The sequence below is a fragment of the Diplotaxodon limnothrissa genome, linkage group LG7, assembly GCF_057381915.1.
Source record: "Diplotaxodon limnothrissa isolate DT_005_m linkage group LG7, D_limnothrissa_male_GT1.1, whole genome shotgun sequence".
Taxonomy (NCBI): domain Eukaryota; kingdom Metazoa; phylum Chordata; class Actinopteri; order Cichliformes; family Cichlidae; genus Diplotaxodon; species Diplotaxodon limnothrissa.
This window is the reverse complement of record NC_140602.1, coordinates 6,567,515-6,584,076: the sequence shown is the minus strand read 5'-3', so window position 1 is coordinate 6,584,076 and position 16,562 is coordinate 6,567,515. Positions and strand designations below refer to the sequence as shown.

General features: G+C 38.4%; 1 protein-coding gene across 4 annotated transcripts in view; it reads left to right on the top strand.

The window, feature by feature from the left end:
* Positions 1–16,562, top strand: part of trim44 (tripartite motif containing 44) — a 45,850-nt gene that overhangs the window by 11,213 nt on the left and 18,075 nt on the right. For 3 of the 4 annotated variants that reach the window (XM_085357277.1, XM_085357275.1, XM_085357276.1), the window contains exon 5: positions 5,220–5,242. The exons of the other annotated variant lie outside the window; for it this stretch is intronic. In XM_085357277.1, the coding sequence (XP_085213403.1) occupies positions 5,220–5,242 (23 nt within the window). The remainder of the gene's footprint in view (positions 1–5,219; positions 5,243–16,562) is intronic. 4 annotated transcript variants of the gene reach the window in all.

Below are 16,562 nucleotides of genomic sequence, written 5' to 3'. Positions count from 1 at the left end.
GAGTGAATCTACAATAGGCAAGCAGCTTGGTGTGAAAAAACCAACTGTAGGAGCAATCATCAGAAAATGGAAGACATACAAGACCACTGATAATCTCCCTCGATCTGGGGCTCCACGCAAGATCTCATCCCGTGGGGTCAAAATGATCATGAGAACGGTGAGCAAAGATCCCAGAACCACACGGGGGGGACCTGGTGAATGACCTGCAGAGAGCACGGACCAAAGTAACAAAGGTCACCATCAGTAACACACTACAACGGCAGGGAATCAAATCCCGCAGTGCCAGACGTGTTCCGCTGCTGAAGCCAGTGCATGTCCAGGCCCGTCTGAAGTTTGCCAGAGAGCACATGGATGATACAGCAGAGGATTGGGAGAATGTCATGTGGTCAGATGAAACCAAAGTAGAACTTTTTGGTATAAACTCAACTTGTCGTGTTTGGAGGAAGAAGAATACTGAGTTGCATCCCAAGAACACCATACCTACTGTGAAGCATGGGGGTGGAAACATCATGCTATGGGGCTGTTTTTCTGCCAAGGGGACAGGACGACTGATCCGTGTTAAGGACAGAATGAATGGGGCCATGTATCGTGAGATTTTGAGCCAAAACCTCCTTCCATCAGTGAGAACTTTGAAGATGAAACGAGGCTGGGTCTTCCAACATGACAATGATCCAAAACACACCGCCCGGGCAACAAAGGAGTGGCTCCGTAAGAAGCATTTGAAAGTCCTGGAGTGGCCTAGCCAGTCTCCAGACCTCAACCCCATAGAAAATCTGTGGCGGGAGTTGAAAGTCCGTGTTGCTCGGCGACAGCCCCAAAACATCACTGCTCTCGAGAAGATCAGCATGGAGGAATGGGCCAAAATACCAGCTACTGTGTGTGCAAACCTGGTAAAGACCTATAGTAAACGTTTGACCTCTGTTATTGCCAACAAAGGTTATGTTACAAAGTATTGAGTTGTATTTTTGTTATTGACCAAATACTTATTTTCCACCCTGATTTACGAATAAATTCTTTACAAATCCTACCATGTGGATTCATGGATTTTTTTTTCACATTCTGTCTCTCACAGTTGAAGTGTACCTCTGGTGCAAATTACTGACCTCTGTCATCATTTTAGGTGGGGGAACTTGCACAATCGGTGGCTGACTAAATACTTTTTTGCCCCACTGTATATTATAGAGGTTTGCATGTATGTGAACTCTTGCACAGTAAAGGGTTGCAACCCATCTCCTCACATGTGCATCAAACTCTGTGGCGCTTCACTGCGTGTCTCATTTGAAAATTGAAGAGAAGGCTTTTACTGCTCATGGCCCCAAATTAAAATATCGCATTGGTCCATTTGTCACTCTCTATATTGCAGTCACTGCAGTTAAGAGAGGAGGCTTGAGTGTTCTCTGGAGGTTCTGTGCACAACTAAGTAGGTTGTAGTAATAGCGGTAGCTGATGTGTAGATTGCTTTATGGCCCTAAATGAATGTCGATGGGTAAGCTGTTTGTTGTCATGTGTTAGTTATTAATGGAGTAACTAAAAAGCAGCATTATTCGTTCACTGGAGATTCGTGTCAGTACAGAAAGAGAAGTTAAGTAGCTGCTCACTTATTACGTATCTTGCTGTGTACTCAAGCGAATATACACTGACGCTATCACTCACTTGTTTATCTACAACATTTTGGTGTTCCCACAGCGCTTGTAACTGTTGCATGTTTCATGTAGTCCTCCTGCAGTGTGTTGGGTAACAACCTTTCATGTTGTCATGGATGAAACTAACATTTATGATGACTCCACCAATTATTGATAGCACTGGATGTTTAGGCAAATTTGGGATCAGTCTTTTTAAAGTTTTATCTAGGCTGGATGGGAGCCTTAGTACACAACCATTTAAGGTCCGTCTATGATGGCTGATGATAAATGGTATGTTGGTTGCTGGTCAGAATCTGGTTGGGTCACACTATGAATTTCATAGAATTTACCGAAAACCACACTTGTGTTTACTTGGTGCCTTAGGTAGTTTGTTAGATGTTGTGCTTTGGATCCATTATTTTCTTCCTTTTTTGGGACTAGTTTCCACACCATGATGCTGCAACCACAGTTTTCAATTGTGTGGATTATACTAATGAAGTGAGGCTCAGTGCCTGGTTTCATGTGGTTGGGAAATGTGGCCAAATGGTTCATTTCAGATGCTTTATAGCACTCCATCCCTCTATAAAAATCTTATTGGTGAAGGGCCGTGCTACTGATTGTGCTTCTGTAAGGATTTCCCGTGATGAATTAACAATATATTTCCATAGCCTTCCTTTGGTTTGACATTGTGGAGAATTACATCCAGACTTATATGGAAGAAAATGTGTTGAATCCATTTTAACAAGATTTGGAAAATTAGAAAGGGATCTGAAAAGTTTTCACATGCTGTATGCGGTCCCTGTTTGCTTTTTTGGATTACTGTTTATTTCTCTTCTTGTAAAGCTCAATCTAATCCTGCTAGCCCGGGAGCTACAGTTCACCCTCCAGCCCTTTTGGAATTGGTGCTCTGAGTTAAACTTTTTACAAGAAAAGAAGGATTTACTTTTTCAGACAATTGCTGCTTTGTATGCATATCAAGGCCAAATACTGTGGCCATGTAACTGCAAGTCTGTGAGATATATAAGCTAGGATGTAAAATATATCTTGCACTTATCCTTTTAACATTCTTTGGATGAAAATTAAACAATTGGAAGGAGTTAGACAAAAATATTAAAAGTTACAGTCTGTTTGTTATCACATTGCTCAATTTCCATCTTTTCATTAAAAAGTGGCTGTAGGTACTCATTTATATCATCATTAAATTTGTGTTTACTTAAACAATTACTGATGATAGAGTAATTAAAAAAACACACATGCCCCTGGGCAGGAGTCTTACAGCTAAAAGGGCGATATGTGTCAGCTAAAATATCCATACAGATACACAGAGAGCACAGCAAACACTGTAACTGAACATGCACACTAAAACGACAGGACTGTAGAAGATGGTACACAACAGGTGCATGACTGTAGACTAAACACGGTTAATACTGTGTAGACAGAGTTTATGTGAAATGCTTAGCGTATAAGTACTGAATTGGATTTCGAAGTTCTCAGAAATATATCTTCGAAAAACAGACACAGAGCCTCACTAAGCTATAAAGAAGATGCAGCATGAACAGAAAGCTAAGAAGCCTCATTATCCTCACTTAGTTCTGACCCAAGTCTGCTTTGTTCGGTTTTTATATTTTATACATGTTAGCAGGATTTTGGTTTAAACCATTTGAAAATGATAAGAAATAATATTTTAACAATAAGTTTTCTTTTTTTCACTTCATTTTTTCTATATCTATTATATATGACTGTACAAATGGGGTGTCAAATGAAATATTTTTTTTTTGCTTCAGATCATTTTTTACACTTTTCAGTTGATGCTTAAAGCTTCAAATACAATTAAGTTGTTATTTGAAAAACAGGTCATTCTTTTAGGATATTTTCGTTTTAAATTCTCTGACTGTGGTTTCTTTCCAGCTTTGAGAGACCAGTTTTTATGTGTGCACATAATAACTAAGTTGCCCCAGGCCATGTGAATAATGTAGGAAATGTTGAATCTGGGCTCATTCAGACCTTGAGGGATATTTTTGTTTCTATTGAAAAGGTAACCATAGTCCTATAGCTGAGATCTTCTTTCAAACTGCACATTTCTTTTAATTTTGTTCCATTAAAAACTCTTAATTGGACAAAATAAAAATGATGAACACAGCAGTGTAACACAAGCCTTGTTTGTACTCATAAACTGATCTAGTCAAAACAAAGAAATGCATTATGTGTTATTAATAGACAGTTGGCCTGCAATGAAAAAAAGACTTGCATGATAAGGTGAAATGTGAAACGGACATGAATATGATATATTTTACCTTTAACAGCCAGTATGCATAACCCTATTAGGCCTTTTTAAATAAAACTTCCATTTCATAAAAAAATGAAATGGAAGTTTCTATTAAAATGCGATTTACCTCATTAAAAAGCCATATTTGCTTTAACGGCACAGACAAAACAAGATTACCAGTGATTCATAAGCATCTGCCATCTACAGAGGCAATTTATCATTTTGTATATCACCGCAGTAGATTTTAAATCAGACAACCAAGATTCGATTAAATTGCAACATTTCAACTTTAATTTCAAGGATTGATACAAAAAACAAGTTTTGTATTAGCTGTTTAGGAATTACAGCCATTTTTATACACAGTCCCTTATTTTCAGAGGCTAGAAATTAATTGACTTGCAGTCAGTTCCAGGCTTGTTCCCTCAGTATTGCATGACAAATTAAGGGGATAAAAGATCTAGAGTTGATTCCAAGTTCTGAAGTTGCAGCTGTTTACTGGAGCTTTCCATATGAGGTCCGAAGAGATGTTGATCATTAGGCTGAAAAATCTAAATAAACCTATCAGAGAGAAAGCAAAACCTTTAGGAGTGGCCAAGTCAGCGATCTGGTGCGTTATTAAACAAAAGGAATATTGGCCAGTTAAGCAACACCAAAATGCATGAAACATCACAGAGGACAACAAAAATGGTTTTGGTGGGGGGGGGGTTATAAAACATCTAGCCAAGTCAAGAACATTTCAAGGAGGTAGGAGTGTCATTGTTTAAGTCTATACCTTCATCAATTTATAAACAGGAGTGTTCAATATAAGCACATGTATAAACATGTTAAATTCTGACTGTAAAGATTTCATGTCTACAGTCCAGCAGTAATTTAAATGTGACAGATTTGCTTCAGGAAATAATGAATTTGCATCTTCTAGGATTGGATGAGATTTCATTTACTTTGTTGTTATTCACATAAAAAAGGGATTTTTCTTGCAATGATGATATGAGTGTTCCACGCCGGCAGTGTGACATTGAGAAATCTTTTAAGCTCCAATCAAAATTAAATAGAACGGCCTGCACATGACTAATGTTTGCAGCTTTGTTCCAGTTTGTTCCTTTAAAAGCTCATGAATATACATGAGCACAAGTGCAAAATGAAACTAAAAATTAATGGGTCAGATTTTAAGCCACACCATCTGTGGACTGCACTGATTTAAATTGAGTTATTTTTTTGTTACTCAAAATGCATGCAAAAAGATGTCAAATGTTTTGTTTTTAAATATGTTTTTCTTTCTCCCTGTCTCACTCTTTTCTTTCTCCCCCTTTCCCTCCATTTATTATTTTCAGCACAACATTGAGGCCAGGCCAAGGTAAGACTGCCCGTATGATTCATGTTCAGCTTTTTATAGCAGAATAGTTTAACTGTGACTGAAGACCCCTCTGTACCTCCTCCTTCTCCAACATCATCCACTATGACTCTAACTAGCATTCATCTCACATACAGTCACACACCTTACAACTTTTTTTTTCTTTTTTTTTTACCTTCCCTCTAACAACCTGTCATTTCCTCCCTCAAACATCACCCAAACTCATACACATCAAGCCATTCCATGCCTCCAAACCTATTCAGTCACATGCAAGTCACATCTGTGCCCCAGCAAGGCAATTAGTAGTCCTCTTCTGAGTGTCCCCCTGGAATCAGAAGAGGTGACAGTCTGCCTGGTCCAATAAAAGTGCTCAGAACAGCTGCTGGCAAGATGCGTGTGTGCATGTGTGTGTGCATATGTGCATGCATTCCCTCATCTGAGCCATTTCAAAAAGCCCAGAAGTGTCTTTAAAAAAACAAACAAACACACAATCTTTAACATGGTTCCTAACTAATGTCTGGATCCATAGTTAATCCTTGAATACAATATTATCAGTGATAATTTTAGGGCGTATCGGCTTGCATGCATTTCTGACAGGATTGCTGCATCATCAGCAGGATCAAGTCTCACTATCTTATACATCATTGTATTTACATCTCTAATGTCTCAAAGCGGGTAAGGTGTGCCTACAGACGTGTAGAAGGGAGATTTCTTTCTCAGCTACTATGTGTCAATTTGCGTGGTGGTTTGTCTATACTTTCTCTTTCACCATTCTGTCTGTGTGTGTCAGACAATCTGAAATGGATAGTCTCACACTTATTGACCTGTTGACATGAAAACCTCTCCACCTTCTTCCACCAGAACAGGAGCACTCCTAACACCATCTGTTGTCTCTGCCTTCCTGCTTAGCTGTCTCTGTGGGCTTTCATCTCAAAAGCACTCCTCCCCTCTACAGACACAGACAGATACACAAATACACACAATACACAGATTCAGACAGTTACAGCAAATGCCAGTTGATCTGTCTTTAAAGAAAAATCATTTCTGTATTTATTTAACATAAAGGCTGAATATAAATATAGAAATAGTCATGTGTCGTATAATACACTTTTGATGGACAATATCCTTGTTTCCAGCAAATAGAACTTTAATTTTTAATTAAACTTTGTACCGCTGACATTTGTGCTGCCTGATTGTGGGAAATGTACTTTATTTTCTCCCTGGAGTGTAATGTTCTTTTTAATAAGAAATGAACACATTGGCCAGGGCTGGTGCATGGTGCCAACATGCAGTGTGTTATTGATTGGTCAGCCGCTATTATGACCCTGAAGTTCTAGACCAGATGGCGGCAAGCTTGGACTCGAGGGTGAAATGAAGCTAATAGTTTGCCTTTGGTCAAGGTTAACCTCTACATCTCTGTGCGCGCGCACACACACACACACACACACACACACACACACACACACACCCCCTGATATAATTACTCCGACATATTACACTAAAACGCAGTGTGTGCAGAATTTATCATGGCTGGTGAAAAATGGCACCAAGTTGGAGAGAAATGAAAGGAAAAAAACAGAAAGGTGTGTTTGAAAGAGCTTGATGTAGGACTGTGTTTGTTTGTTTTGGGGTGTTTTTTTTTGGGGGGGGGGGGGCTTACTCATCTTACAACTTGAAGGTGAAGCAAACAAAAAGGTAAGCAGGAAAAAGAGATGAAGTGGAATAGGTGTAGGGAGGAAATAAAGAGAAAGAGAAAATAGATTTTAGAGGATCAAGCATGGAAAGGATGTTTAGGGTTATGTGCAATGGGATCCAGACAGCAAATTGATTATGGAGCAGAAACACTAATCCGCTGTGTGAGCCCCATATCGCTGCCGTAGACAGAGCATTCCCGTAGGACCACAATCCTGCACCCACACACATCTTTCCTGGTCTTGCTCATCAATACAAACCCCTGCCTCTCCCCAAGCCGCTTAACATAGGTACTCCATGCCTGCCAAGATTTGTCCTCCTCTGAATATAAATCTTGCTTCGCTCCCTCCTCCTTCTCCCAACCATTTCTCTGCTGGCTCTAATATGATGCATTGCAAATTTCACTCTTATTCTTTAGCTTTAGTCTGAGCGCCTCCATTCCAGCCCTTGTTCCTGACTTTTAAGTTTTTACATATGTTTGTATATGTGTTTGTCTGGTGTGGATTTAAAGGATACAAAGCTTTTTGAGTGTAATGTTTGTATGAATTCAGATTTGCGAATGGGAACATTATTTGTTGTCATTTATCTAATTTATCTCTTAGACTCTCTTCATGAATAATTTTGGTGGTTTTATATGCTGCATGTGCTCATAGATAAATGCTTAAAGGTGGAAATATCTCATGCTTGCAGCCTTTGACATTTAATGTATCTGTTTTATAAATTTAATTTTACAAGTATTTATTAAATTAAAGCTAATAGGCATTTACCTCCCTTTCATAGCTTATCTATGTACAAACTGGAAGAAAAAGTTTGCAAACCCTGGGCAATTAGCAGAATTTCTGCATTGATTACTTCTGCAAAGAACCGTATCTTTTCAGCAGTCGTTTGTCTTGCCTGTTGCAGATTTTCATGAAAAGTGGGAGAGCATAGGGAAAGTGAAAGTATATTCACTTGTGCTGTCTGCATTTCCACCATTCTTGCAACACAAAATGGTTGAAGCAGAATGAATGCACAAAATTACAGTGTTTTCGATTTTGTAGAGATTACTGTAGGTGCTTTTTGTCGTTACCCTTGCCTACCCCATTTCTTTCATGAGAGCTGCAGCTGTTCAGTATTTCCATCATTTGTTGATTTTGTTTCTCTGTGGATTGATAAAAATCCATGTCTTACAGGGTGTTTTGTGGTGGGTTTTTTTCTGTAATGCTTCGTCTATATTACTGCAATTGAGGTTCAAAACAACTAGTCATTTTTAGAGAGTAGTCTTTACCAGTAGCCAGTTTTTCTATTACTTCATTTGTAGGTAGTGCATCTCTACAGTCCACTCTCTCCCAGCTCAGCAAGTAGCTGTTGAAGAAGCTATTAGCACTGAACTTTTTCCAGCTTGCACTGGACTGAGTCCAATAAAGACATGAAAAGTATAGTGGTGTGTTATTAGTTTAGTCAGTTTCTTAGTGTTCAGTTTTGAGTTCCATTTATGATTAATCAGTGAAGATTCCAAAGAGTTCAGAAACTTTCTTGCAACTATGTCTACTTGCCAGTGATCATAGACGTGTGTTGCATGCTGTCTGAACACACAAACACGCATCCACAGTCAAGGAAAAGATGGGGAGAAATGGATTTACTAGTAGATTTTCGGTTCCTGAAAGGCACTTTTAAGTTGTCTCCTGAGGTATTGCTTAAGAGAGAAATGGAATAAAATAAAATAAGACATTGACAGAAAAAGATTTTACACTAAGGAATTCTACGCATTTGCATTTGCCTTTCTGTTAGACTTTTTGGAGGCCTATTTTTAGCAAACGCGTAAACAGATTTAACTGCCTTTTGGCTTGTAGGACTGAATGTGTTTTTGAGTGAGTGGGTTTTTGGAGCTCCGCTTGCCAAAAAGAAGTTAGTGGGGCACCGTTCATGGGATTATTTCATTCTGCTCTGTCACATTATCAAGCCTCTAAGCAAGGGCAGAAGTCAGCCTTAATATGACTGTCGCCTGCACATACTTGTGATAGATTTGGCTGATGGATGTTTGCCCTGTTTGGCTTTAGTTTTAACTTAGTTGTGTCAGAGATGTGAATATCTAATGAACACACCTCTATACATAACTTGCTAAAATAGGTTCGGGATAGTAACTGGTCCCAACACTAGGCCTAATGCCTATATTTACTCTGTCAGGTGTGTTTTTGCTACATTTCTTTAATAAAAAACTTACCCAAGCATTTCTGTAAAATTCTGCTTCACACTTTCTAGTGTGACAGTTGTAACTCTAAGTATTTTTGAAAGCTGGCCCATCTTTAAGTTAGGTCCTTTCAGAGAAGGCAGGTTTCTGTTTTCTTTGCTTCCCACAGTGAGCTGTACCTCTGATTTAGCCTGTCATCCTGGCCATATACTACAGTACAAATACAGAATATGAGATGGCTTTAAGAGAGGTATTTTGGGAAAAATCATGCATCAGTGTTGACTTACAATTGTGTCTATATAATAGGTTTAAAAGCTTTTCAAGCCACGAAAAGAATTGTACCCTATTCAAACAAATACATTGAAATCATATCTTAATAACAAAAGTGTTTTAAGTGTGAACTTTAAACATTTGAACTTTGTATTATTACAATGGATATTAATGAACCAGTGGAAATAACCAACGCTTAAAATCATCTATGTGTTAATGTGTCACTTAATCAAATGTAATTAAATTCTGTGTCTATATTATGTGTGAAAATATCATTCCTACTAAACATGTACTTAGATCTTTGGTAATAATAATTTTGTTATGTATAGAGGTATATTTAAGACTTTGAAACAAAAGTAATTAATACATAAAGTTGCATTTGCATGGGAAGAAAGTCAGATCCAAGGATAAAGGGCACTGAAAAGCAGCAGAATCCATCAATAATGGACAAAAAGAAGAAATACACACAAATAAGGAAATAGGATTAGGACACTGGAGGCTATAGTTGTCTTTAACTACATCATATTGCTCTGTCATAGCTGCTGATAATTGGGTTTGTTTCTCAGGTCAGTATAGGCAAAGAAAAAAATTTTTTTTAAAACTGATCAAGGCCTGTGAGCTTATGATTCTCATGGTGCAATTACACAAAAAAGGTAAAACTAGCAGGAGAGCACAGCACTTCTAATTCCAGTGTAAAATTCCCCCCATTCGTTGCCTTAATCAGTCACGTCTCTCTGTATCTCAGAAGTCCCTTTGCTTTGCCTTGCTTCACTTACTTTTTTAATGCATTTCGCATAACACACACAGCTGAAAGTAAAGATTCTCTCTCTGGTTCCTTCAGTAATCTTTTTGCTTTTGTCTTACATAAACACAACCATCGCACTGAATAGCTACCATGAATTTACTCTAATGTATCAGTAATGTACTTTCCAATGTTCCATTCTTTATTTAGTCATTTCTGTACATTTTATTTGTTTTGTAATTTTAGATAGTCTCTGTTTATAATAACATCACACTAGATATAAATGAGCTCAGAAAAATATATGAGAACTTAAAAGATTTAAATGGCCAGAGCACGGTGGGGATTATTTTTTTATTTTTTTTACTGGTGTGTGGGACTCTTATGGGGGCCATTATCCTCATTGTGTCGTCGGTGTCTCACAGCGATTTTGGCAGCACATTGTTTGTTGCACCGGTCAGTCATGGACCTCTCGGTTTTTGTAACCTGGCACGTTGCACCACAGCCGTCACAGCTGGACTGAAAATACGAGCATACGATCGTGTTGATTTTTACAACCATTATACTTATATTCCAGTACAGAAGCTGAGAGACATACAAATATACAGAGGGAGATGTTGCAAAACAGGAAACTGTTGTTTAGGAGAATACTGCGGCAGCGTCTTGCTCCTTAATGGTAGATATAAATAGACTGTGAGATGAGGGTGTGTCTGTGACTGAAGTGACCATTCTCTACTGCAACATTCAGATGTAGGGTCAGAATTTGCCATCATAATAATAATAATAATAATAATAATAATAATAATGATAATAATGATGATGATGACTGTATTTATATTCCACTTTTGAAAACAAAGCACAAAAACAATACAAATTGCTTTGCAGTTCAAATAAAGTCAATATTAAGTGTACTTATTAAAGCAGACAGACACAGAATCAGCCATACCGACAGACATGCATGCATGGTTGTAAACTCTGGCCAAAAATAAAAAGGAAGAAGTTAAGAAAACGTTAACCTAAAAATTATTGGTCTTTTTGATTTCATTTGGAAAGATAATTTGCAAAGTCATTTATTTTTTAAGAATATATTAGTTAACTAATCGAAAACTGTCAAGAGAGATACAAGATCATTTTTCCTTGGATTTCTGTACAATTTGATTTCTTTGCATTAAAGGTAGTTGCCCCCTGGTGGCTATTAAAAAGAATTCAAGTTTATTGCAAGTTTACTGTTGCTGGGTTAGCTTTAAGCCCAGGAGCTTTTTTATATATATATACAGTCTATAGGAATGACAAGGCACAGCAGTAAACATAACTGTATACAGTAAACACAGTATGTCTGTTATTTGATTTGGCAGAAATCTGTCCAGTTTCCTGGTATTTTGGACAGTTTCATGAGCAAAAATTTATATTTTGTTTGACAAAGGAAACACTAAAATACTAAAAGAGACATGTGGTCACCATTTTCAGAGTTTATTTCTATTCTTCTCCTTATTATTATCATTGTTGTTGTTGTGGATTTGTATTATTTTCCTGTTTTATACTCCTTTTTTCTGTGTTTGAGTGTTCTTAAAACACTACATCATCTGTCATTGCACGGTGACTTATCAGGCCCATGGCAGTCAAGTCAAATATCAAAAGAAGGATTTTCTGTTGGAAAATACTTTCAGCGCTGTCATGTCTGTTTTCGCAAAAATACATTCCTACCTGTCTGGACTATTTCGCTTTTTTGACAGGTGGTGTGCAGTCATGATTCTTGCGACTCTAACAGATGATTCAATTAGACAGTTTGTGTTTGCTGACAGAAGTGTGAGAGAGATGGGGGGGGGGGAGAAATCACACTGCCTCACTATGTGAAGGCTGCAGACCACCCAAAATCATGGCATGCATTCACATGAACACACAAATCAAGAAAAGAGGTTGATGTGGAAGCAAAGCGGGTACTTTGGGACACAGCTTATCTGTCTGGGCTGCTTGCCCTTCGCTGGGTCAAATAGATGAGTTGAGTGAAGCAAGAAGGTGTCAGGGGAGCATGGCCGGAGGACACAGGACAGAACCCAGAGATGAAGGCACGGGGAGAGAGAGAGAGAGCTGCATTTCCTCTAATGAAAAATTTACATTGCTTTCTATAAAAGGAGCGCCTACTGGTTTTATGCCATGTGTGTTTGTGTGCGCATATCAACATGCCCTCATTTAATAATTAAAAATGTTTTAGCTAGATGCATCTGTATCTGTTTTTTCTGCATGTGTGGTTGTGTGTGTGTGTGTGTGAGGGGTAAGGCTCTGCTCTTTTTTTTTTTTATGGTTTCACCAGATCCCTTCTCCCTCTTGCTCTTTCTCTGCATCTGCCTTGCTTTCTCTCTGCCTTCTTGTCCTCTTTCAGTCTGTCTTTAGGCCATCACCATTCCACAGGGGTGGATCTGAGGCCCCCAATGAATGCAAAGCACACACAAACCTTCCTGACAAATGGATAGACATGCATTTAGATGATAAGAGACTATAAGCATGCATAATTCATGCCACAGGCACAATTTTCCTCCAATTTTTAAGATGTCATTCATTTGTGTTTGAGTGTGTGGGCACATGAATACTGTCAGCATAGCATGACTCACATCCAACAGTTTTTGGGAAGCAAAGGGAGAGAGGTGTATGTGTGCATGTGTGTACATCTGTTACAGGTTAGTCTGTTATGGGAGCTAATGACTCTTTGTTTTTCCTGAATCATTTTTCTTTTATATAAAATTAGTTGATATACCTAGAGGAAAAACACCTCTGATGATGCCCATGTAGTTTGCTTTTGCCTGTGGACACACATTACAATATGGTGGTTCCGGATCAAGTAGGGAAATAGAAACTGTCTAATTGAATCATCTGTTAGAGTCGCAAGAATCATGACTGTACACCACCTGTCAAAAAAGCGAAATAGTCCAGACAGGTAGGAATGTATTTTTGCGAAAACAGACATGACAGCGCTGAAAGTATTTTCCAACAGAAAATCCTTCTTTTGATATTTGACTTGACTGCCATGGGCCTGATAAGTCACCAGATAAGTCTGATCTTACCTCAGGAATTTCACCACAACTCTAGGGCACTTCTGCTGGATATTTGTAGTTTTTCACTGCCTATAGCCCTGTAAGGACCAGAAGCACAGCGTGTTTAGGGGTACTTCTAGTATTGATCTGCTGTGTAGATATACACGAGTGCTCTACAGAGCACTCTGGGCTCACAGACAACACACAGAGAGCAAAGAGTCTGCATTAAGTGCTTAGGATTTGTCCAGGGTTAATGTCGGATTATTGCTCTGTTTGTGTTGATACTGAGCCTGAAGTGTCCATGAATAAAATATTCTTAATCCATGTATGTAAAATACATCCATCTTCCACTCTCCCCTTTGTTCTGTGTGTGCCAAGGTGTGTTTGTAATCTGATATTGTTCTGACTGCTCTGTGTGCATCTGCTTTTCTTAAAAGATCCTCATCAGCATACTGGTTTGAGAAAAGGAACGGTTGTCAGTTTTGATTTGCTAACATTGGGTAACTGTAAGAAAGAGATATTTAGCAATTTAAGGAGCACCACTGAACTGTTTAAATATTCATATCTGTTAAACTTTGCCTTGAAGTATAAAAGATTGGATTTAACAGAAAGAAATGGTGTGGGAACCTTTGCAATTTTTCTAAAATAATAAAAGTTTTTTGTTTAAAAAAGGCTAGTGTTGTTCTGCAGAGCATCTTTATGAAATTTGAAAGTTAACATCAGTCTAATATGTCTAATAGAAAAACACGTGCATTGACCAAAGCTGTATTATAAGCCAATTGTAAAATACGGTTTGTATTGGTACATTGTGCAAATGAAATTTAGCTGTGGTAGTGTGTAACCAGGCAGAGATGAGATGAGCAGAAGGTGAAGTCTGTAGAGATCTATTTCCACTCTATCAGGGAAGATGTGGAGCGACTACTGAAGAGGAAAAAGGAAAAAGAGGGCGTTGAAAACGGCAGAATTACTGTAAGACTACTGAGCAGGTTGGTTCTAGAGAAGGAAAAGGTGGGAAAAATGAAAGAAAGCATGGCAAATCATATTTCAGAAGGCTCTGTTGCACAAGTCTGCAACAGTAGGTTAGTTCAGTAAACTTCACTGACCTTCGTAGCACAAAGCATTTTTATCTCTTCCAGTGGACCATATTTTGTCGTATCTGCTTCACCAACTACCCTTCCTGATAACCTTGCACTACCTACTGTAGCTCTGTACTGAAGATCAAAATGAGTCACTTACACTAAGGAACCACTTTCAGTTTCTTCAGGTCTCACCTTCCTTTACAGTTGCTGTGGCTGTAAATTGAGCCAGGACATGTCATCTTTATGTCACGTCATAAAGTGTGTTGATGTGTTATTATGTACTTCATTATTTAGGAGTAATGGTAAAATGGTAAATGGCCTGTATTTGTATAGCGCTTTTCTAGTCCCTAAGGACCCCAAAGCGCTTTACACAACCTGTCATCCACCCATTCACACACACATTCATACACTGGTGAGTACAGAACAGTGTTTCTATATGCTGCTTTCCCCTTTTTCATAGCCTGCTCCCTCCCACCGCATCCTCTCATTAAATTACTCGTCGAGACATCTAGCTATTTTGTCTGATAATCACATTGTCATAGATGCCACACAAACTCGGGGAAAGACCATGAGGAATTGGTATCAGAAATATTTTTTAAAAAAAAGAAAGAAATCCAATTGTGTTAATGGCAGCTTACTTTCTCCCATGAAACTAGATACTTGAGTGATTGTCTGTCTATTCTGCAGAGTGTGAATCTTGGTGTGTATCTCTGCATGCATGTAATTATTTGAATAGGAGAAAGCAAAAACAACAAAGAAGTAATGAAGGTGATTAACGATGAACATCTGCATATTCTCCTTGTTCGTCCATAACATGCCGCAGTGGTATAGAAATAACCTTCTGTTTTGGATTTTGTTGTTGTTGAGGAATATTTTATTGTCTGGTAGATGTTATAGGGGGTTTTTTTTAAGCTCATGCTTTACAGTACAGTGGTCCCTCGCTATAGCGCGGTTCACTTTTTGCGGCCTCACTGTTTCGCAGATTTAATTATTTTTTTGTGCCATTTTGCATGCTGTTTTTTTTAGTTTGTTTGTTTTTTAACAGCGCATCGTGTTCTGCATCCTGATTGGCTGTAGACCATTGTCTGTCAATCTCGTGCCGTGTCTCCTGTCCAATACAGAATGCGTAAAGCTTTTTAAATTTACAAGTGTGAGAAAAGTGTATAAAGTGTGTAGTGAGGGGTTTTACAGCTTTAAAACATCTATAATAATTGTAAAAAAAAAAATGAAGTTGGCTACTTTGCGGATTTCACCTATCGCTTGTTACTTTTGGAACATAACTCCCGCAATAAATGAGAGACCAGTGTAGAACGTAATAATAAAACAAATAATAAAGAACCTAGAACCTAGAACCTAGAAGGCAAACTTGAAAGGGATTTTAAATTTTCAACTAGCAAAAAAACAGAAACGCATTAGGTACACCGACCGCCGGTTAAACCATAGGTCATAACCACATGCACATTTGAAACCCTACATTGTAACCTACACCATAACATGATGTGCAGTAGGTCTGGGCTATATCATACCGTTCACGGTAATACTGGTGTAATTTTGGGCAACGATAGGAAAATGACATATCGCGATAGAATATGGGTAAAACGCACATGCGCAGTGCCTATGTTTACATACGCACATGGCGGCGACGCAGAATGAGAAGAGCGAAAGCGGATCGTTAAATGAAACGGATGAACCAGAACTGGTTTGTAAAAATGCTGCAACTTCAGTGGTGTGGAACTGGTTTAGCTTTCGTCCGTCAGATACACAACAAAGCACTATTTTTGGTAGAGCATGCTAGCGGGCCGTTGTTATTACCATGTTGTTTGTAAAATACGGCACACTTAAAATCAATCCTTTAATTTTTCTGAAAATCGACAGAGCCCCTTATAATCCCGTGTGCCTTATGTATGAATTCTGGTTGTGTTTACTGACCTCGAAACAATTTTATGTTGTACACGGCGCTCGAAAATCTGTCAAATGTTTTAGTGCGACTTTGCTGAGCTACAAAGCCGCACCGCTTGATGGATTGTCGGAGCATTACGGCTATATCGTAGGCAGGCGCCTCGCGGAGTGATACGTACTGTGCTTCAACATATTACCGTATTGTGTGTGTGTATAACCTCTTTTTAAGTTTTGTGGATATTATACATGGTTATGCTGAGGATATGTCGGCCAATTTCAGCTGGAAATGCCTTTTGGTTAAACTGTCAGCAAGGAATTTGCATTTCCACTGTTATATTTTTATATAACTTTAATGCACATAAAAAAACAGCTGCTTGTTTAAGTGAAAATACATTGATGGGGGGATGTAAAGTATTTTATCTAGTGTCAATTATATCGTCAGTTA